The 24,304-nt window shown below is 35.7% G+C and overlaps 1 protein-coding gene, 1 long non-coding RNA gene and 1 pseudogene across 5 annotated transcripts in view; 1 reads left to right on the forward strand and 2 right to left on the reverse strand.

Moving 5' to 3' along the window:
* LOC140856633 (uncharacterized) overlaps window positions 1-24,304 on the forward strand; it is a 111,161-nt gene that overhangs the window by 76,446 nt on the left and 10,411 nt on the right. The gene's annotated exons all lie outside the window — the stretch shown is intronic.
* Window positions 3,840-7,557, reverse strand: LOC140856148 (mannan endo-1,4-beta-mannosidase 2-like; annotated as a pseudogene).
* LOC105041464 (probable hexosyltransferase MUCI70) lies at window positions 9,367-17,742 on the reverse strand. The gene is made up of 9 exons (XM_010918435.4): window positions 17,334-17,742; window positions 16,002-16,175; window positions 15,655-15,868; window positions 15,402-15,511; window positions 15,104-15,303; window positions 13,250-13,353; window positions 10,435-10,622; window positions 10,157-10,356; window positions 9,367-9,944 (listed from the first exon to the last, which is right to left on the reverse strand). Exons 1-9 carry the CDS (start codon window positions 17,563-17,565, stop codon window positions 9,762-9,764), a joined length of 1,605 nt encoding a protein of 534 aa, XP_010916737.1. The 5' UTR covers window positions 17,566-17,742; the 3' UTR covers window positions 9,367-9,761.

Consider the following 24,304-nt stretch of genomic DNA (forward strand, 5'->3'; position numbering starts at 1 on the left):
CATTCTATCACGTCCTTAATGATCATAATCTTAAGCTATGATATTATCAATTATGCTCCACTCGGTCACATCCTATTGATCATACATAAAGTTTTGATATCACTTTATAATCTCAATGATCTTAAACCTAAGCTCTGATATTATTCTATCATATCCTAATCATTTATATCATTTATATCATAATCTCCAATGATTATAACCTAAGCTCTGATACCATAAAATGTCACGCCCCAAATTCGGAACATAACACGGCCATGCTACCGAGGGATGGAGCCCACGATAACACGAAGCCAATCCATCATAATCATCTAAAATCCGTCAAATAAAAAGATTTAATTTTATTATTCATCAAATAATCGAACCAATATTAGTTCAGAGCATCTAAATCCAAAGATGAAATAATCCAAGTTTTAAAATTCATAATGACTACAATCCATAAACATAAACTGAATTCCTAATGCAAAATTTTCAAGCTTGCTTTGCTGATCCCCAAGCCTGGATTTTCTTTCCATCAGTCCTAGCCTTATTTCTCTGTACATGAAAAAGAAAACAAAAAGAATATGAGCTACACCAGCTCAGTAAGTAGACTTCTACTTCCTTACCGGATCAAGCATAAGTTTTCTATGATAATGCATCATTTAACAAATAACAATTATTGTAAAAATAAATATTTCATAGAACATATAATAAAATAAGTTATAAGCTCATCATGTATGTATAAATCATGTATATTTCACAATTATGAATCGTAAATCATTTTCATCATGTATTCATGTCATGTTTCAAAATATTGCTCACAGATATTCGTGCTAAGGTCACTATTATACCCGTGACAGGGCCATGTTTCTTAATCGACAGAGTTCTTAATTTATGTGCCAACTTTATACCCATTGGCAGGGCCATGTTTCGTGTGGATGCTAGCTCCGGATGTCGATATTCCCGAAGGGATTCATTCATAGCCATTGAGAGCCTTTGAAATCATTATATCTTTTTCTTAAAGCATACATATACATAGATGGAAAAAACAATGAAATTCATGCTTCATAATCATGCTATTTTCATAAGACATATTCATGAAATCAATGCTCATAATAAAACATGCTTTTTCATATCACATATGCCAATCCTTATTTTACGAAAAATTATGATTTCATTAATAGCAATTCTTTACATAAAAATATGATCATTTAAAAATAAATAAGGAGCATAAGATCCACTTACCTCGATCGTCCTGGACCTTTTAATCTTCCTTAAAAGAATCGGACAGTCCTATTTAAAATATTAAATCATCAATAAATTTTATTTCATATATTTAATAAAATTACATAATATAAGGAAATGACCGATTTGAAGATCAGTCCAATAAATCTCTCCCTTCGGCTCTAAACCGATTTAAGGTCATAGGTCCCTAGGAGTGGAGAAGATGGCCTAATAGGCGATTCATAGGGCTTCTTAGAGAGAAAAAATTTTTAGAGAGAGAAAGTAGAGAGAGAGTCCAATTCTAGAGAGAGAAAGACTTTAGAGAGGGATGAGAGAAACTTCTTTCATGTGTATTATTAGTATTATATTTTTTTTATTATAATTATTATATAAATATATATTTTTCTTTTCTTTTCTTTTTTTTCTTTTTTTTTTCTTTTTCCTTTTCTTTTCTTTTTCTTTTTCTTTTCTTTTTCTTTTCTTTTTCCTTTCCTTTTCTTTTTTCTTTTTATTTTCTTTTTTTTTTTCGCGTGGCCTTCTTTGGCCGAAACAGGGGGGTCCCCTTCCCTTTTGACCGGCTGTTCATAGCCACCCCCGATCATGACGGTGGCCAGTGGCGAGGGGAGAGCTTTTCGAATTTGGAGGGGCCAAGGCCGGCAGTCGGTGGTGACCGTCGGTGCCGGAAAATCAGAGAAAAGAAGAGGCCGAACAGGGATTTTCTTTTCCGACAAAATCCGACGACGCCTGTCGTCGGCAATCGTGCCCACAGGCACGGAAAAGAAGGGAGAGAAGAGAGGAAGAGGAAGGAAGGCTTACCACAGCCTCCGATGACCCCCACCGGCATGAAATCGCGGCGAGCACGAGTCAAGGGGCTGCGGCTTCAATCAAAAAAATCGGAGAAGAACTCCGGCGATCATCGGTGATTGATGGGTCTACTCTTAGAGGACAGGAGGGGGTTCTTATAGAGCTCGTCCTAGGGTCTTCTAATGGCCCTAGGACTCTGATTCCTGATCGGAACCGGAGAAGGGAAAGACTCCGATCGGGAGTCTTCCTCCCTGTTTTCTCTTTTTTTTTTTTTTTTATGGGCTTAGTGGGCTTTTGGCCCATCGGGCCGAGTTATCACAACTAAGCTAAACTGTTGGTAGCTATGATGAACAAACAAGAAATTCTTTAGTTAACCCGAAAGAAGATGAATTACAGCATAGACAGCTATTCAGAAACAAGTTATATTCCAGATCAATAAAGAATGAGAAAATAATAAGTATAATTGCAACTGCAGCAAAAGAAAGCCTATCTCTGGAAAAAGAATGAAGCATGTTCTAAATGCCATGTGATGTGAGTTTCTATGCGGTGGTGATGTAAGTCCTGGATTAAGCCAATGCTTGCCTGTCTCATATAATAATATCTATTACCTATCCGGTTCGATGGACTTACATTAATACAATTTGGATTTGGTTTCAATAAATCATCTGTTCTTATTGGATTTGAGAAGTTAAGGTGCCTACTTGTTTGACGTTACATGCTGTAGTGCCATCTAAAGAAAAATGCCTGCTTGTCCAAGCAGTGGCTTTCCTCATTGACTGTGTTGCTTATGGTGTGGTGACATATCACAAACTGGTCATTTCAAATGTACCCAGAGGATGATTCGTATATTGAATCCACTGCAGATTCATATAGAATTCTGAAGGTTTATCCAAATATTAGAAGATTTTGATTTTTTTTATTTTTGGTAGAAGAAGATTTTGATTTCTCAAGATATATCACCGCGAGTTCTCTCTCCTCAAGGGTCCAATGCCACAATCATCAAGCAGTCCCAACTGTTTGGAAGTTCTTCATATGCATCCTTATTGTTTAACGGAATACAGAGGTCATCTAGTGTAGTTTGTTTTTCCCCCTCCTTTTCTTTTCAAAACTTTAATTCATGATAACTTAGGTCCTTGCATGTAGTTTCCTAAACCTTTGTTGACATGGATCCTAGAAATCATTCTCATCATAGCCATCTCAAAATTTTGTTGCAATATGTCCTTGCCATCTCAATTAGTTAACAATTGATTTCTCTCACTCAAAGCAAACTATCACATGTTTCTCTCCAGATCTTTCTGAACATTTGCATCTCTACTCCAATCATGTTAATTGCACAGACCACTGCAATATTCAGAAGAGAAGTAATGGATATATGCCAACTGCACAGAGAATTTTTCACAAATAATTCTAAACTAGATTCTATTGAAAAGACATCATCAAGTCTTGCAGTCCACTATTTTTCCCATCTCTGTTTACTTTTCACAAAATGAGCCAATATCAGCAGTATGTGAAGTTCACACAAGTTCTTGTGTAACAACAGTGCATAAGATATCATAAGCCGTGTTCAGCAAAAATACCAACATTACACTCTTCAGGTGAGTTTCAGCATGATATTTTGAAAGAGAGCCCAAGTATCATGAAGCTGATCACACTGGAACTATGTTGTTGGATTCTACCACATATCTTCCTCATTAATTGTTTAATATTTTGTTTGTGGACTCTCATGGATGTATTTACACTTATTTGGTTTAATTTATCCATTTTACCTCCCCAGAGAGAGAGAGAGAGAGACCAAATAGATAAACACCTACCTGAGGCAATTGGAATACATGAAAGTAGAACATCTATCTTTTCTTTTCTTTTTTCTTTTTTTTTTGAAAGTGTGCAACCGTACTACTACACTTCCAGAGGAGTAGAGTGAAGTCAAAAGAACAATAACCAAAGGAATAAATTCACAGGGCTGTTTGCTCTCCAATAAGCAAATTTCAGACCATGAGAAAGTGCCCCATCTTTCACCAAAACAATGGTCTAAATGAAAAGTAGAGGAAAGAAATGATATTCAAGTTCTATGATCTCCTTTAGCATATTCCTTTGGAACTTCTTCTCGACAAGTCATGCCGGCGTTGCAAAGCCATTAGCCGACATGACTGCTCCTTTATCAGCCTATCGATTGATGGCCTCTCCCCAGGATGAATCCAAAATCATCATTGTATTCTTCCATGCCTGGTACCAAGAATTGCCAGATGAAGGCACCTGCCCCAGCCCCATTCATCCTTGCAGATGCATATATGGTGTCAAAAATAGACTTGCAGAATGCTTCTCGTGTGAGTGATCAAAGTTCTTGTTCCTGTTTGAAAGCCCGAATTCAGTGAACAAGACAGGCTTTTTTAGCTCTCTATCCCCATCTTCAATGTGAGAGGTCATCCATTTGGAAATGTACTCAAATTTTTCATCAAGTGCTGCTTCTAATAACCTGCAAAAGAACAGATTTTTCTAGCCTTAACTTTTGACAAGAATAAATGAGACCCAGCATATGAAACCTCCCATCAAAGATGCAAATGTTAAGTTTCATAGCTAGATCTAGTTATTTGCATAACAAATTCATTGTGACAAGTAATTCTTTCTCCATCAATGCAGACTGCTAAGTCCTATCAATGACAAAATGCTAAAAAAGAGAAATATTCAAGCATTTTGTTTGTTACCATTGGTCAGGATAAATGTGCACGGAGGCAAAGTCAATGGCTGAGATCTTCGAGTTACGGATGAAATCTGATCCTATAGTTTTGTACCATTCTCCAGGATTCATACTCAGCTTCTCTGGAGGGCTTGTAGGGCCATAAAAACCCTCGAGTCCAATTGTCAGAAGGTGCTTCTTGTCAATCGACTTCACATATTCTGCCATCTCCTCGATCCAATCCTGCAATTCTTTGCAGCCAATGAGTCAACTTTTTTTTTTTTTTTTTGGTGTAGAAAAAGCCAATGGATCAATGAAACCTTGTGATGCAACACTATTTAGAGTTAAGTTAGCCTTTGCTTTTGTACAAAGGTGCAAACACAATGTGACTGGAGGATAAAAATGGGCAATGTGGATGATCAATGCCTAGTAGCCTAAAACTGCAAATTAACTACAATCTGGAAAAATTACAAAGAAAATTTGCAGTGCTCTGTTATATTTTTGCACTTATTATTAGATATGCAGGTCTGTTCTGATTATTTATGTATGCACAAATGCATCGATAGACAGATATGTTCCATAAAGTTATTAGCAGCATCATCCTACTATGCTTTGGCCAATCATGAATGGCTGCGGCAAAAAGACCACTTAATTAATTCAAATGCAAAGACCTATTCATGCACAGTTCAGTCATTGACTGAGATCATCCTGATTATCCATTGATTGATCCTCATCACTTTGATTTACCCTTACTAGATGAGTAGATGCTGACAGCAAAATGATATACAAAACTAGGAAGCTGAGTTAGATCTCCCCTTTTTTCTCAATACAGCGACATAAGATCATCTACATCTGGATGTGTATCGACCATGTTTACTACAATGTAATTCTAGCCAAAATTTCAACTTTGACGATGGTCATAGAGAATGGTCTTTTCCAGTCTTAATTATATTAACAGAATAAGCATTTCACCAGTAAAAATCTAGATGCATGGAAATGGTAATGCCAATGCTTTTCTTCCTTCAATTGAAGGATATATATTTGTTTTGAAAAAGTTCTGATAGCTTGAATATCAGTTTCATATTTGATCATCCCTTTTCATTCCATTACTGACTAAAATGTGGAATTGCATCTTTCTAATAATGTCATCGGCAAAATAGAAATTGAAAAGCAGGTTTTAGGAACAGGCTTGCCTGGAGAGTGTCACCAGATGCATCAGAAATACACTGTGGTTCATTCATCAACTCCCATGCGAAGATGGTGGGATCATCTCTGTATTCAATTCCAGTCAGGTGGTTCTTCCTTGCCAAGATAGTCTGCGAAAAGAAGAACCAGATCATAAATATAAACTTTTACAACAACTAGATTGAAACCCAGAAACTCCGGTTGTCGAGCTTTGTTTAAATGGAAGCTAAAAGGGGCACTTGCCATTGTTTTTCAGTATAGCAATCTGGGAAAACTTATGAAATAAATCCCCAACAACCAGCAGAATGGCCATCTGGAGGAACTGTTTAAATGAGTGAGCTTCTAAAGCAGTGAATATTACCTTCAGGTAAATCTTAAAATAGCGGCGAATGGTTGGATCAAAGAAGAAGGAATCATTCGAAAAGCTCAATCCAATGCCTTCCTCCCATGCCCATTTAACATACTGTGTCTTCCCACCATAATGCTCTAAATTATTGACCAGGCTGAGAAGCAGCCTAATTCCATGTTTACGGGCTTCCACAATGACATAATCCAATGCCTGCCATCTTTCCAGTTATCATTATAGAGAAACAAATCGCAGCAAATTATGAACAGAGAAAAAATACATATTGAAGTCACAACAAAATGAATGAAAAGCATAGTATCTTAGTTCAGCATGAAGACAATGATCACTAGTATAGATGCAAGACACATTGAACAGAACTACACTAGATCATGATTCAAACGCACAGAGAAAGAATATGTTTTTGTTTTGGTATTTTTTCTACAAAAGATCAAAGAGAACAACTCCAAATGATGGTTCTCATTTCGTTTTGCAGAGAAATAAGATGTATGCTCCTTCGGAAGACCAAATAGATAATGCTGTTGTGATTATAATGCCGCTGTAATTATAAGGGAAAAGAAAGGTGATCTGAATTTGATACCTTAAAGACCCTTTCATCGAAACGACCGAGAGAAACCTGCAGGGCATTGTGGGCACCATCATTAAAGGCCCAAGTTCTACAGACAGTGAGACCCATCTTTGCAGCAGTATGAAACATTTTCCTGACCCTAGGCCTGCTGAATTCCTCCACAGCCTGATCCATCAACCAGTAAGAATTCCAGCCATTCACATAAAATGCTCTCTCATCTATCATGAAGTTAGTCCCACTTCTTTTCACAAAGCTTATTTTGGATTCCCCAGAATGGAATTCCAGACCCCGAAAGGACATGCACATGAAGGCTATACAGCAAGCGAGGCCAAGAACAGGATACAGTGCCCCATTCTCTGCCTTCATTCTGCTGGGACCAACAAGACACTTAAACCAACTTCCGTGTGGCCAAAAGAATGTTGATGTGATTCCAATGCAAAGCTGACAGATGAAACTTGGAGGTATCCTATAAGTTCTCTGGCACAAATCCTTTACCTTTGAATTCCTTGAATGCCAAAAGACTGCCCATGAAAGAACAAACTTCTTCTTTACGCCAAAAGACAAAGAACAGAAACTCTTATAACTTTGGAATCCAACCAAGATCACACAAATGGGTAGAAGGTTTCTTAACACATCACAGAGCTGCCCAACATCACAAGGAGTGCTCCACTTCCTCTATGCTGAAAGAACCAGAAGATCAATAGAAGAGAAGCGAAGTGTTCCGGTTTTGGGCACCGTTAAACTCGGAATTTTTGTGATGAGCAATGAATTCTGCTGCTTAAGGAGAGTGAAGAAGGGCAAAGTGTTTAAAGAGTAGGTTCTATCTAGTGAGTTTGGTGCAATGTTAGCATCAAGACATGCTAGCTCACCCCACCTGTTTTTGGCCTTTCTTGCCAAATCATGTCAAAGAATACTACACCAACTCAGCAATGATGGTTGGGATCATTTATATATATATATAGACGAAGGGGGGAATAATCCACCCAAGTTTATTAGGAGGTTAAGGCTCATCAACATGATAGATCATGCAGGACAAATGGAAAGGGATGTGAGCGCAGATCAATGAGGAAAGTCATATGTATGCCCTCAGATAAGTGAGGGGAAGTGCATGAGGTTAGTTTCTTCTCTCTCAAACGATGTGTATTATCCAAGGACTGGCCTTGTTCATGCTGGTCCATCTAGCAACTAACTTATGAAAACCCAAAGAATGGTCTCTAACCTCAGCAAAGCCGAGGAAAGTACCAAATGGTTCACTGTTTATTTTATAGTTGGAGAGAAAGCCTGCTTATATACAACATTTCCCATAGAGACGTCTGATGGTCAACAGGAATATGAGGGCATACGTATAAAAAGTTTGCGACTTGCTTTTGGGTTTTGGCCGGTGCTGGCAACATGCTTGCAAGTAGATTTTCTCAGACGAATGGTATCTTGTAATGCATGTCTTCGGCCTTTTGCTACTTCACAGGAATCGTTCCAGGTAGGAAATAGTAGGACAAAGAAAGTTTTGTTGCATAGTGTCTCAACTGGCATCTAACAGCAAATAAGTGTATAATATGATCTACTCAAGTTAAGCTAGTCCAACCAAGGGCACATCAAAGCCTTTATTTAATACGTAATAAACAATGATATGCTAACTAATGCTATAATTTATAGGATGGGATGGGGAGTGCCTACCTTCTCTTTCACCTTCCTGTCACATCTAGTGTATTGCTTCTATTTAGATTTCACCTTTCTTGATGACAAGCAAATTGAAAATGGAACGGAGAATGGTATCGGTCTCACAATTAAACCAAACTCTCTCTCTCTCTCTCTCTCTCTCTTTTTGGTGTGCTACTAGTGTCTAGTGTCGTTGATGTTGCTACTATCCAGAACTATAATACTTTATCCAGTATTTTAATTATATCATAGTAATATAGTGATAATACATTCTTGTTGCCATTATAACAATTAGTAGAAGCCATTAGGGCAGTGTAATATTTTAATTGATTGGTATATTCTTTTCAAACCTGCTGGTCCATCTCTTGATCGCCAACCTATAGGTTGGCTTGCCGCATTCTTCCAGCTCACAACAATTTAATGGGTGGGCTACCCTCCAAAGAGACCACCACCACCGACAGGAGACCATCAAATGCAACCACAAAACACGATCTCCTATTTTTTAATTAAAATTTAAAATATGCAGACCATGTCACTCGATAATTGAAAAAAATGATCATTAAGATCAATTCTAGATGATTGTCTATGTATATTTTCTATATAATAAAAGTCCAGAATTGAATCACCATCCTGGAACGTTCCTGAGTTAAAAGAATTTCTATTATCTGTACATATTTTGATAAAAAGAATCCACTTCTATTTCTCTTTTTTTCCTCCTTAAAAAAACAAAGAATTGCTGTAAGATTTATTTATAAGATTGAGAACCAGGAAATGAAATTAAAAGAAAATAGGTGGGTTAAACTGCAAGCATCCATTTTATCTATTGATGGTAATGAATCTGCCAAAGTAACTCGACTTCGTGAAAGTCAGAAGGGATAAAATTGTTACCGAACATAATAATAAAAAGAAAAAACAAGTAGGATGGGGAAAAATATGATACTTGGAAGGAGTTTGTTTGTGGTATATTCAAAAAGAGCTAAGAACTATTTTTCTTTGCAGTACAAATTACATGACCTCTGGCTGAGGACAATTCAAGTTTGCCTAAGCACGCCCACCTTAACATCTGCAGCTCCATCCTCTCACCCTTTCCACACCCTCGCTGCCTCCAGCGAAAGAAAACAAAAAATAAAAATAACAAACCTGTTTTCCTTTAATCAGCTTGTATGCAGTTTATTTTGAATCAGCTTATTACCAAAAAAAAAAAAAAAAAGATAAGATAATAACAATTCCACGCCTGCTGAAGTGCAATTGCCATGCACCTTGATCTGTGGTTAGGCACCCTGGAACATGAAAAAATGTATTGGAACAATCTACAATGTGTTGCTGCTGGGGTGTCGATGTCCCGAACGTGGTTTCTTATACCTCCCATTTCCAACTGGCTTCCTCTGTTGAAATCTTGTGGTCCTGTCTGATTGTGACTTACCAGATGATTCATTAGATGATACCGGTGGACGATGACTGCTTTTTTGTTGCATCACATCTTTATGATATACCTTACATGCCAACAATAAATTAATTAAATTAATTAAATAGAGAAAAGAACAAATAAACACCAATTTTTAGTATGTATCACATAAAAAGGAAGAAGTTTACCAATACAACACAGATTGTATTGTCTAGGATTACAGAGAATGATGAGAACCTGAAGATTGGGATTGAAAATGACCATGAAATTTCACTAAAATAACAAAAAGACTGTTGCTACCTGATTAACAAAGTTACGTCTTTGACAGTCATCAAACATGTTGAGCTTCAAATCTACTTTAGCCATTATTTTGTCCCTCACCGTGCTGAAACTAAGTTGATCCCTTGAAGTAAAACGGTCAACTTCATTGAACCAGAGGCATGTGAAGAGGTTGGTAATGGGGATATGTTCTCTGAGTATTACACAGCCTTCAGGGACATCTGCAAGCCTCAGAAGTCATAGAAAAAGTCATCAGATGTAAATGAAAAGAAAATGCCAAAGCATGATCCTGCACTCACCACTTGTTATAGGAAGCTTGTCTGGAGAATAGTGAGTCAAACCCTCTCTTCTATAAAACTCGAGTTGTGCATCAATGGAGGCATTACCATATTTTTTAGCAGCTTTATTAGCCTTTCCTTCCTCAAAAACATCAAACCGTCTATAATGCCTAGAGATTGCAAAAGTGGCATTCTCACGCCACAAGAATCTGAAACAGAGAAATAACATCCTCAATTTATTTAAAACGAATAAATAAATAAATAAACAGGTCAGCATATTGAAATTGAGAAAACTGTAGGAGTAATAAGTTGCATAATTACTAAGGTCATGGTACAACAATATTCAAACTATAAATCCAGAAGTTTTAGTTCCATATCTCAACCAAACTAGTATGATAATACAACCAACAAACAGACATAAAATGCAATTTGAATAAACGAATAGCATTACAATCAGATGTTTTTTTTGAAGGGCAACTATCAAAAGAAGCAGATGCCTATGTATATACTGTTGATTGTGCTGCAAGAGAAGCAAGCTTAGTAGTCATCATATTTCTTGATGAGAAATATAAAGAAAATCCATAAATCCACCCAACTCTGAGCACATTAGCTGGCCGGTGCACACCTAATCTGAGTCCAAAGATGGGGGATATCTCTCTTTTCTTGCTAAAGAGGGATCTTACAAGGGAAGCGCATCAGAAAAAATGATGTCCAGGGTTTGATGCACTCAAAACGTCATGGCAAAACATAAATAAATAAATAAATAATAAAGCTTGAGGACACTGATTTATCAATTGTTAATATTGAAAAAGATGATGAGGTAAAAACTCATCATGCAAATGATCGATGACTATTTTAGGCTTTTAGCAGGCACGACACATATAGGCATGACATGTAACAGAAGTTACAATCAAAAGCCTTCTCCGATCTACTGGAGACTTTAAAATTCTTGTAGTCATGCAGTCATTGAATTCTTATGAGAGATAAAGCTGCTAGCATATTGAGATTCATTTTACCCTTTCTGGAAGACTGCATCCATGCCATGACAGGCAAAAGATCCTTTTCACTGGGAGGCCCATGAACCCAGAATCCCACTTCAATTCCTTGGCCAGCATTTAGTTATCCATCATTTTTACACATAAGCATACCATGTCAGTTGGTTGTCCATCACATTATGCATGATAGCTGAAGGCTCCTAAGCATCTTCTAAGCTTCATCAAATAAATTTGTTTTTAATTTTCTTTTATGGTTTTACACAGAAATCTACCTCAACGTCCTAATCACTACTAAACTATCTAAACCATTTCAACCCTTTTCTTTTTGCTATAATCTTTCCATCATTGAAAAGCCAACTCATGTTATATCCTATCGAGTTCTGCTAGTAATGCAATTGGCATATGGTAATACAAAAGTGCGAAAACAAGCAACTGATGCAAAAGCTTAAAAATATAACAGCCCATGCAAGCATGCCCCCATTAACACATTCAAAGGAGCTGCATCCTTAAAAATCCTTATCCTTAAAACTATCTAAAAGTGGATCCCAAAAATATCCTAATCAAATGACTCCATATAGGCTTCTACAGTAGAAGGGCTTCTAAAATTGCTGGAATTTGAGAATAAGAAAAGGAGAATAGTACATAGTAACAAAGCCACTCATGCTAACTTCAAAAACAACAGGTGAGAAAATTTAATTTAGCAAGAAGAAAGAATTCAAAGACTAAAAAAGATATCTTAGCATATCTGGACTCTAATAACTTTCAAGAAAGGAGGAGAAATACTTCTTAACCAGGAGGTGAAGATGAGACATTATGCATTAGAAAAAATGGCAATAAGTTCCAAGTTTATTTAACTTATCCTAAATCTTAGATCTTTAGCAGCCATGCGTCTACACATATTTTACGATATAATATCCTGTAATGTGACCATGCTTGAGGTTTATCTAACCATCCAAGGCTCCCTACCCACATTTTTCTATCCTGCTTGCCATCTTTATTTCTCATCCCATGTTGGTTAGAGCACGTGGCTTTTTAACCACAAGGTGGAAGGCTCAAATCCTTCGTCTGGCATTTATTATTTATTTAGCTGAGCATAGTTTATCTTAAACAATTAAAAGCATATGTACATCGCATGTACTGCACTCTAGTGCATTACAACTAGTAGCAAGAAATGTTCCCTTTCTGTTAAATCTAGTCATTAACTTGAATTGAATTCTCAATTTAAAAATGCCTGCAATAAACCTGCAAACAAGACCTATATATGCTTCAATGAAACTTTAAACATGTCCTACAAGCATTCCATGAACATTTCTAGGTTGACACCGATCCCTTCTCAATTCATTCAAATATAAATGTAGGAAAGATGGACACTAACTGAGGGCAAAAGTGATGGAGATGTATGACACAGGTGCTGTGGTCATGGTGGTGGTAAGTGCATTAACACCCCAGATACAATATAATGGAGGAGATCATACACCATGTGTTTGTCCAGGATAAAGAAGTGTTGAATAGTAAGGAACTTTATAAAGAAATAAGGGAGTGGATGAGATGTAGAGTTTTGCATGATAACAGGCCTGACATTATTCTTGCCAGATCATATCAAGATTAACCCAAATTCAGTAATATAATATTAAAGCAAAAAAACATAAAACAACACTAACTTGTGAAAGTGTTTTGACTAGATCAATCGACATCAAGGACACAAATCAAGATACTTCTGTAAGGGACAAATAAAATGCATAACTAGAGTTACATATTCAAGTTAAAGTTTAGCATATATCTGAACCATAGGTTCTGAATTGTATGCATGAAGCATCAAACTTGGCACAAATGAAGTTTACCGCTCTAGTATAAGATAGGGATCCACAACAAGCTCAAGCTTTCCATCAATCCATATTGAATATCGTACATTAGGAAAAAGTCTGTGAAGTAGAAGCTTGGGAACCTGTTAAACATAAATAGTATCACCAGAATTATACATATAAGTATAATACATTTAGAGTTAATTTAACTTATTAATATGAAAAAGGTAGGATGATAATTTTCAGGTATTGATCCATCAGCAAGTCATTGGATGATAAAAGCTTTTTTAAAGCAATAAAGAATCCTCAAAGCATACATACAAAGAAACATTAGCTCTTTAAAGTAAAAATGACTATGAACTTCTACTAAGATATCAAAGTAGCATATACAAAGAAACTAGCTTTCATACTGCAATTGTTCATCCACCAAATTAACAATCTCAAAATCCAATTTTGCCAAAATATATCCCAGATCCACTATCTCAATTGGTGCCTTTTATTTCAGAGAATAACAGAGGGTGCATGACCAATCATCTGAAAGAAATGACACCTCCTCAAGGTTTGAAGTGCAACATTATTCAAATGGAGGAGGAATGTGACCGATAGCATTAAGCCTAATTCATTAACAATCTCCTTTGGCATCACTAGAGGCTTGTCGTAATACACACTTACTAGCAAAACCGCATCTCAAACACCAAGACTGGTAAATTCATAAGCAGCAAGAAATTTTTTCCCATCTCCCTCAAATGTGTACTTTGGTTACTCGACAAAAATCCAAGAGATTAGAGCTCCATACTCTGAAATAGTACTTAAGTCACAATTTTATGAATTCAGAAAGCAGGCTGCCTGGTTTTAAGCAGGCTAGTCTTTAGAAAAGTGGAAATGTGGAAGTTAGAACATAAGTCTTGGAGTAAAATTTTAGACCTTGCATCAAGTCAAATTCAACATATACGTCTTTGTTTTTTTTCAAAGAAAATGTTTCCTTAAATGGTTGCCCCTTGGTGCTACTAAAATAACTAAATGGAATCAGTTCCTTGTTGCTTTTATGAAAGTATAGTTACTATATTTTGACAGTCATTTTTTCTGTTTTCGCTTTATGTCTCATTTCCTGATAATTCCCCTCCTTTCTCTTTCCTCTAAACTCATTATCCTCCCCCTTTCCAATGGTTATGGCATGCAAATATTTGCATAAAAAGATCTCTTTGTGCAAGTATGGTTTAAAGTATACCAAGACATTTTGTTTCAATCAACATGTTTCAGTTATTTACTTCTAAAATCCAGAAGAGTATAGCAACCATTTCCAATTTTGCACATTCCCAATGAAACCAAAATGCATTATCTTTGGGCAAGAATATCAACTTCTGCACGAAACAGCCTTAGGCTGAGCCTGCATTAAATACACTACTTCAGATTCATTCTTCATTATTTACATATGAGACTTTGGTGAAAATAAGGAGGAGAGGAAAACCTACATCTAGGGTGATTGGAGAACAGGCAATTAATTTTGAAATAAATGAGCTCAAGATGGTATCAACTTAATCCATGAGATTAAACGTATCAAAATCATATCAATTCAATCTGTACAAACTTGGACAGTCTATTTTAGTTTTGAGTTTTTCTTGTACTATAGTCTCAAAAGTGATATAAATAGACAGAATCAACAGAACTGCTTGCAAGTTGAACTATGGGTATTAAGAAAGGTTGAATTTCATAATTTAAAAAAAAAAAAAAACATTGAAAGGCAAGATGTGGATAAATTGCTCAGAAAAAGGTAAAATTGTATTTTTAAGCTTGCATTACCACTTATCCAACTTTATCCTAACGTTTGTTCTGTGATTATGGAGTGGAGGCTATATAGCTGACTTATAAAAGAAGACTATGAGAAGATGGCACCTTTCCATTACGCCTTGGATCAACATAGGGAAGGTTCCGGACAACAATCACTCTCCACAGCCCAACTCTTTTTGTCCTGTCCAGTTCTGTTGAGTTGTTTATGTAGGCCGCAGTCCGTTCATCCACAAACATGTAAAAGCATGCACTCATCTTTGAAGCTTCACTTATATTTTTGGGATGTTGCATTATATCATAATTTCCTGGTCAAAAGGATAGTCATGAGAGGAAACATATCATTTAGCATGAAGAAGAAGGTGAGTAGGATCAAGAAGAAAAAAAATTGCTGCACAACTGGTACCAAATATAGCTGAGGCAACAACTATTCCATGACATTGCTCCATCTCAAGAAGATCAGCATCATTAATGTCAAACAGAGTACCACATCCAGGTTTTTTTCCCTTAACAAATCTGATCGATGCCAGGAAATGTTGAGTGAGTTTGGGTATCAATGAAAAGAGTTTCTACATACTGTTCTAAGTTCTAACTAAGGTAAGAGTATTTTACCAATTAACTTAGGCAAGAGAAAAAAGTGAAGATACAAATAAACATACCCACAATGCACGGTCATTGACTCTTTTATATCAAAGGACTCATTCCGCTGCTGCAGAGTCGGATGTCCACCAAATGTGGAGCCTCCTTTCGATTCTTTTTTGACTGAGTTTTCCTCAATGATATAATTTAGATCCTTAAGGACAGGTGATACTGATGATGAAGTTGGCATGGAATTCATTGCTTGTTCCACAGGAACATAACAAACAGGACAAGCTAAAGAAAGGTGATGAACAAAACGATCAGAATCTTAATATATTTTTACAACAATTTTTTTTTTTTTGAGTGAAACTTTACCACAACTTGGACAAGAAAAAATGCAGTATAATCATAGACAAGTTCAACTCACATCGTGGGCCAGTACGCTTCTTATCATGTGGTGGAGGAGGATATGAGAAATTTCCACAGGGATGTGGTGAGGGAATTGCCTTTGTCTGCCAGTATATCCCAGAATGCCGAATCCCAGGTTCATTACTTGCTGGGTGTTGATGAGCTGTGGATTCCATATCCATCCTAACTTGACCTGTCACAGCAAGCAAGAAAGCCCCCATGATAAAGAAGTGAGAATCTACTAGAAATGGGTTTAAGATATATGATAGTGGTCTCTTGTTTGGGAACAGAACAATCTTTCCATATATATAACAAGTCTTTTTTTTTGGAGGGGGTTTTCGAAATAAAGATTTCGGGAGCCACAATGACTGGCCCAAAACAGATGCTTGACAGTGATCAATACATATAGTTTCTCTAACTATATGAACAAATGAAACATAAACATCTGGTTGCATGATTATATTCTACAAAGGAAAATGTGAATTTGCTGCAACCTTTCTTACTTCCCATTGATCGCAAAAAAATACAAATAAAATACCCCCATTCACAACATTGCCATCATCACTGAAAAGCAAACAAAACATGATCAACTGGCCAAACCAAGGCATCAAGATAATCGGTATGTTCCAAGATTACATCTTTGAAAGTTAAAGACAGACATAAAACTCAGGAATTGACAGTGATGCAATTAAACTAATAGAATCAATGTAATACCCGTTCAAATCATGATCAACTGTTGAACTGAGGCATCAAGATTCAAGATAATGGATATCTTCCAAGATTACATCTTTGAGTCAAAGAAGCGCATGAAACTATATAGTCAACAATAACTCAATCAAACTAACAGAACCAAAGTACTGCTACCTCTCAAATTATGATCGACTGATCAAAACAAGGCATCAAGTTAACAAGTTAACGGGAACGTACAAGATTACAAATTTGAGTTGAAGAAACATAAGAAAGATCAAGAATCAACAATAACCCAATTCAAGTAATATAATCAAAGAACTCCTGCTCTCAAATCACGACCAACCGGCCAAACCGAGCGATAAACATGATGGAAAAAAAAGCTCCAAGATTGCAACTTTGAGTTAAAGAAACGCACGAAAGATCAAGAATCAACAATAATGTAGTTAAACCAATATATTCAAAGTAGTATTAACTCAAAGCATGATCAACTGGCCAAACCGAGGCGTCTAGATAATGGATACGAATCCAAGATTACACCTTTGAGTTAAAAAGAAACAAAACGCATAAAAGAATCAAGAACGACCCAAGAAAGAACGACAAGAAGCAATGAAGAGAGAAGGAGGGACGGAAAAGGAGAGATGAAAAGGGCCAAAGTTTGAACCTTCGCTGAGGCGAAAGACAAAAGAGAAGAAGGCGGCGGCCAAGACGAAGAGCAGGAAGAAAAGCCCGACTTCTCTCCCTAAAAGGGTCCTCCAGATCCGCCGGAAGAAATTGGCCTCCTTCTCTCGCGACCCCGAGATTGACGCCCTCGGACGGCGTCGGACCGCCTTGATTGGCAATGCAGCGCCGCCGCCGTAGATCTCCGAGCGAAGCGCCGGTAGCCCCAACGTCATCGCCCCGCCACCGCTGCTGACCGCGATGACATCTCTCCCTTCTCTCTCTCCCCAGGCCACACGCGCGTATAAAAGGCGGATGAATTCCAAGGAAAGTGATATTTTATATGGAGGGGATTCTTTGCAGGTTGTCGAAGAGCCGAGGGAGGAAGCAGGAAGTCGAGTCCGGCCAGGACTCTGAAAATATGGAAACCGGCAACCTATGTGTAGGATTCATAAGCATCAAATCATTGCAATGACGGCAGCCCGTTTGACGGATTTCAGGAAACGGTTAGCCAAGACTAACCAGAGCGGGACGGACTATACTCCAACTGCGAGTAATTTTAAAATTATTGCACTCTTCTTTAATTTAGCAGGGAGAATTTTGCTTTCTGAATTTTTTTTTTTTGTCTGATCCATCTTCCTTAATTTGGTAGGAAGAGATCTCACTTCCTAAACTATTTATTTTTCTATACATGGTGATCTCTAACATATTTAAGATATATATAGCTTTTTTAAATATTTTTTCTAAATAACTTTTATTTTTTTTTTTAAATATGGATATTTGTATGATTTTTTTTTTTTTTTTTTTTGAATTTTAAAGAGGGTTTAAATTTTCTGTCTCCTTTCTATTGAATAGGTATATATAGATTTATCAGGAGGGGCTACTCTTCGTTTCTCAACGATCTAAGCGGCATGATGATATCATTGGAAATTTTTTTTCTTTTGATTGTAACTGAATTTGATTGGTCCAACTTGACAATATACCAATAGCCCAAAGGACATGGGAGAGTGGTTTTTATTAGGAAAAAATAATTAGATTTTTAATCTCATGAAAAAAAATAGATTTTTTGGGAATTAATGATCCGATGTAAGGATCATGTTGTATAGTTTTCCACCCTCAATCTTCTATGTTAGCAGTTCTTTTTTATATTTGCCATCATCAACCTTCTGATAAGTATTTTTTTGGTATATAAAGGATGGATTAACAAATTAAGACAAGTTTCTATCAAAAGAAAAAAAAACAAATTAAGACAAGAATGTATACATCCATAAAAAATCAAAAAATAAAATATCCAAAAATTGACATGAAGAATGTGTGGAAGAATCTCATATTATAGAGTATGATTAACCACTATAACGTATCATCTAATCTACAATACTATTACCTTCCTGGTAGATATGTAAAATTTCGATAGAAAACAAAATATGCATCATTCGCCGGTAATCATATAAAAAAAGATGGGTATTGGCATCAATAAATGGTGGAGCAATAACCATCGAATAATTATAAAAAAAAAATCTTCCTCAAATGAATGTAAGAAACATTCAACTTTTGCATGGCATAAATCAATCTTTCCCGTAGAACTCATATTTCTATCAATGTAATGATAGTCTCAAAGATCTTAATGCCTCCAGCAGCTAATAAGTATATTTACTATTATATTTGTTTTGAGATTTTTTGATAATTTTTAAGTAAATCTGGTTGAGCCAAAATTTTAGAATGCACGTTGGTCAAGGATAGGTCTGCATCTAGGATAATATATGGTTTTTAGGTAAGTACTTTAAGAGTGTTTTATCATGTATCCTTACAAAAAATAGTTTGCATATTTATCTTCCAAAAATATACCCTCAACTTATGATGCTTTACGCCTCTTTTATTAGACTTTTGGCTAACAGCATTAAAAAAATAACCATTTTTTAGTTTCATTTCACACTAATGAATAGATGGATTTCATTCGGATTCCTTCCATATTATTCATGCACCAATTAAAGGAATTTAATGGACTTCTTTACCAAAAAAAAGGAATTTAATGGACTTTAATCAAACAAGTGAATTCTATAAACTTTATTATGAGAACAAATAATACTAGCAAATGTCCAACAGCACATGCTTCTAGTTTTGTGGCCTCGTGGGTCGGCACAGGCCTTTTCCTGTTCAGACCAGGTTCAGCATGCGTAGCAATTGTTCCATAGAAGGCCGAGTTTTCAGTGAACATGGTTCATTTGTGGTCATATTTTTTGTTATTTACTTTTTTTTTTTTTTTGAGTCTGAATTAAACTTACTTTTACGCGAGACACGCGGGGACCACAAGCATTGGGCACATACAACCACTTTGTCAAGCTCTTAACGATGTCGACAAGATCTCGAGACCTTCGTTGTTGACTCGTACAATTTTTTTTCTTTTTTTTTTCCCCTTGATAAATACAATGCAATCCGAGAAACTTTAACCCTTCAGGGCCTATTTTTTATGGATAAAAAAATTATTTTAAATTTATATTTTTTTGTTAAATATTTTTAGATAAATATTTCTTAGATAATATTTAGATAGAAAATTAATTTATTCATATTTTTTTATGTATAAAAAAATAGCTTCGAAATCTATTATCATTTTTCTGGATAAATTACTAAAATTTATTTATATTTTTTATAATATTTTTTTTATATTTGTAAAAAATTGATGTAGATAATTTTTTTCTCATTTCATAGATGAATACTATCCATAAAAAAGTAACTTATCTATTTTAAAAAATATAAGAATATAGATAAATCGATCAATTGAAAAGTTGATTAATTTTTTGAATAATATTTATCTATAAAAGAATGAGATCTTAAGAAAATTATTTCTGGATTTTCTAAGACCATCGTCTGGGTTTCAGATTATGTAAGTCAAATCTTGGATAGTCTAAACTATCTCCAATCTGCAATCACGTCATATTTAATTCATGCACATAAAATTTTATATTATATTTTTTGCATGAAAGAATGATCGTTCTTCTTTTGTAGGGATGTGTTGGTGCGCAACCTACATAGGTTTCAAAGTAATCCAAAGTCCAAAACTCTCTCAGCCACGTGCATACTTTAAAGCGGTTATTGCATGATTCAACAGTTGACTCGTATGAAGGTAGGTGAATCTTTCTTCTGCACGAAAGATACAATCCTTGCACTTTAGCTAATGGGTTAGCCCCTATTTATGTATAACTTAAAATTCACTTAGCCTAAGTTTTATGGTGGTGAGATCTTGGTTTTTGATGTTTTTTGTTTCCACCCAAATATTACATCCAAAACTCTCTCAGCCACTTGTGCATATTTTAAAGCAATTATTGCATGATTCAACAGTCGGTTCGTATGCAGGTAGGTGAATCCTTCTTCCACATGAAAGATGCAATCCTTGCACTTCAGCTAATGGGTTAGCTCCTATTTATGTCTAACTTAAAATTCACTTAGCCAAGTTTTATGGTCGTGGGATCTTGGTTTTTGATGTTTTTTTGTTTCCACCCAAATATTACTGGCCTTTATCCCCAAGAAATAAAGCAGCCAAGCATCCTTTTGACGTTCAAATCTTGAATAGCTTATTCAAAATCATAGAAAAATGTTAGCCTTGGGATTAACTACTAATTATCCGAGAGCTCAATAAAATGATCAGACTCAAAGTACGTTATCAGGAAGAGAGGCATCCTAGACTTCCTTTTGGCTGACTTTAAGATCGTTACCTACTACCAGAGGAAGATTAATAAAGGGGTTTCTATCCGAACTAGATTTTGTGAATGCATTTGACAAGCTAAAAGGTGACTTCATTCTTACGTCCCTTTACAAGAGAGGATTTGGACAAATTAAAATGGATCAACGACAGTGCTGCTTAATGGATAGTCAGTGAATTGGATTCGGTGCAAAAAAAAAACATCAAAATCCTATCGTCTGGTAAATCCAACTCCTCTCTGACCTCATTCGGTCAAGTAGAATGTTAAATGCAAAAATAGAAGAGGACAAGGAAGTTTGGACATGGTAGATTTCAAAAGAGCCTGCTCTTGAGGTGTGCTTGGAGACCACTAATTAAATGGGAGAAACCTCGAAAAATAAATAAATAAGAATGGCCTACCATGATAGAAGTATCTTCCATAGCAATAGGAAAAGGAAAACGTATGGAGCATCAACAATATGGAAAAAAACACTGGCAAAAATATGGAGGCACTCTCATTCTGGGAATCTCTGCCTTCTGTTTCTAGACAAGCTTCTGACTTGTCACAATTCCTTTTTAAATATACAAGAAACACAAGGAGAGGTTAATTATCCTTATACCAGTCTTTTCGTCTATCAACCCCCTAATGTAGAGGTTGTTTTGTACCACCACATATAATCCGGATAGCGCTTAACCCCACCCGGATAGCGTCCGAAAATTATACCAGCATCATCCGGCCACTTGTCGCCTCTGCCAACTTCAGTAGAGAAGACGACAAACGTTATGCTCAAAGTTTGAAGGCATTAATGGACGAGAAAGCATCCAACGGGAAAGAAAAAAAAAAAAAAAGGGAAGCATAGGTTTGCACGCCCATTGGCTGCTTTATTGTCTAAAATTACGGCAGCCAAGTACGGTTCATACTAGAAAGTGGACTGGGACAATTGCCTGCCCCCGGTCCGAAGGCGTCCGAACGCCAAATGGATAGAGAGGTATCCTTGCTGCTTTCTTGGACCCAAAAACAACTCACGCTTCCATGCATTTGCTTGGAGGTCAAATAGAAGGGAAGCATTACATGGCACGTGATCTCAGGGATAAGAAACAGAAGGGACTGCAGGCGAATCCACCCATGGCCTCGTGAGAAAATCTTTGGGGAAGCAATACATCGCTTTCCCTGTTCAGAGGTCAATGAGGGAAGGACATTCTAAAACTCTGAGCACCGGCCATATGGACTGGGAGCAATCAAAATACTATATTTGTTTTAAATTGACTAGATTAGCATCTGCGTCAGGATTTATTTTCCCTCCTAGGTTTGAACCTGGTCATTGTGAAAGAATATCATGTGCAAAAAAAAAAAAAAAAAAAAAAACCTTGTTGCATATTCTATTTACGAATGGTTAAGAGAAAAGCTCAATTTGGTTGATGGAGATTTTGAGAAGACATTGTGATGACTATCTGGAAAAATATGCGTCTATGCATTTCAAAGTGGATCAAATGGCACTTATTGTGAATAAAGATTCACATTCTCACTACCTATATATACCATCTTCTTTAGGTAACAAGAAGGGAAAAAAAAAAAAAAAATGGGGAAAGGGTGAGGGTTAGGAAGAGATGGGATAGATATTCATATAATATACAAACTAGTATATAACCTGCGGTGCATGGAATGCAATTTTTTTTTTTTTCTTTTCCACCTCATAAATAAAATATAACAAAGGAAGATATAAGAATCTAATTATTTTTTTAATTTTTGATATTAGTATTATAATATGCTATGACTATATAAAATTCTAATTCTAATGGTGTACATACATACATAGATTTGATAAAATAATATATTATCATAAAATAAGAAAATCATGATCCAATCTATATGTAATAATTAATAAGCAATATAAAAGTATTGCATTTAGTGCATATTTCAATATAACATAGTATGCTCATTAATTTCAAAAAACAAAGTATGTTCACTAATCACCGTACTTATACTTTAGATAAGATCATAATCATTAAAATAAAATAAAAATTATAAAAAATATAGTATAATCTAACGACATGCAGGCAAGGTTTAATATTAATAAAAAATATTTTTTATTAATATCACCGGATATTAAACAAATATAATTACTAATAATATTTTTTTCTATATTTTAATTTAGCAATACTAATGAAAAATTCTTTATTTAACATATTTTATTTTTCGACAAAGAACAATATGAAATAAGAGTCATGCCTAATATTGAAATTAAAGAGTTCTATTAATAATATTATCAATATATAATTTGGTATTACTCATAAAAATTTGTTATTTAATATTATTTATATTTTGATAAAGAATTATATTAAATAAGAGTTTTATTTATAATTCAGATTAAAGAGTTTTATTAACAACTTTATTAATATAACATCCACATAGCAAATGGATAGCTTTGAGAATCATTGCTTTAGTATGTATATTAGATATGCCCATTATAAAACGCATTCATTACATGCCTTGTAATATTAAATTGTATTTTTGTTTAAAATTTATAGTGCCTTGCCTAAAAAATATTGATGCACTAAGATAGTTTTTATTCACGTCAACAAGAAAGGCACCATACGCACCAACAACAAATGTATTCTAATCATAAAACAAGATATGAGGAATCCAATATCATTTTAAATATTTTTTTCAGTAAATTTATTCTTTAGAAACAGAGAGTAGAATCAAATCTCATGACCTACAGAAAAGTCCCGTCCCTCCCATGCGGTTATAGATTTTGGATAAGGTTATCTGGACCATTCCATTTTTATCGCCATTCAAACTCAATAAATCCAAAATATATATTTTGAATTATGTGGACTAGGAGCATCCAAATGAATAAAAACGGGACACGTGTACTTAACGGGAGTCCTGTGGGGTGGGGGGTGGGGGGTTTGAACTGGCAAGTGGAATAGTTAAAATAAAACAATGTAGAACGCTTGCTTAGTGGACTATCAATAACGACCGGCCACGTTAATTCAACAGGGGATCTACGATTACGAAGAGAGACTTTCGAGTGAAAAAAATTAGAACAGAATAACGGAAAATATACGAGATTCGTTGTCTCTCCTTCGGAACTCTATTCCGCTGAGGCGGGGGAAAACGGAAAGTTATTATTCTCCCACAAAGTCACTTGGTTTCGGCTGCCCTAGGAGCAGAGGTCGCAGATCCCCACTTCTTCCAGGAATCCAAAGACAAGAGAAGAGGAAACAGCCTAGAAAAAGCCTTTAGGGTTCCATGTCTCGCTGTTCTGATCCCCGTGCGTCTCGATAGAAGGGCG

Source organism: Elaeis guineensis, chromosome 3, assembly GCF_000442705.2.
Source record: "Elaeis guineensis isolate ETL-2024a chromosome 3, EG11, whole genome shotgun sequence".
NCBI lineage: Eukaryota > Viridiplantae > Streptophyta > Magnoliopsida > Arecales > Arecaceae > Elaeis > Elaeis guineensis.

Coding starts and splice junctions, on each gene's coding strand:
- LOC105041464 (XM_010918435.4), bottom strand. CDS start 17,565: ATGACGTTGGGGCTACCGGCGCTTCGCTCGGAGATCTACGGCGGCGGC. Junction 16,176..17,333: donor TGTCTTTCGCCTCAGCGAAG/GTTCAAACTTTG, acceptor TTGCTGTGACAG/GTCAAGTTAGGATGGATATG. Junction 15,304..15,401: donor TGTTGCCTCAGCTATATTTG/GTACCAGTTGTG, acceptor CCTTTTGACCAG/GAAATTATGATATAATGCAA.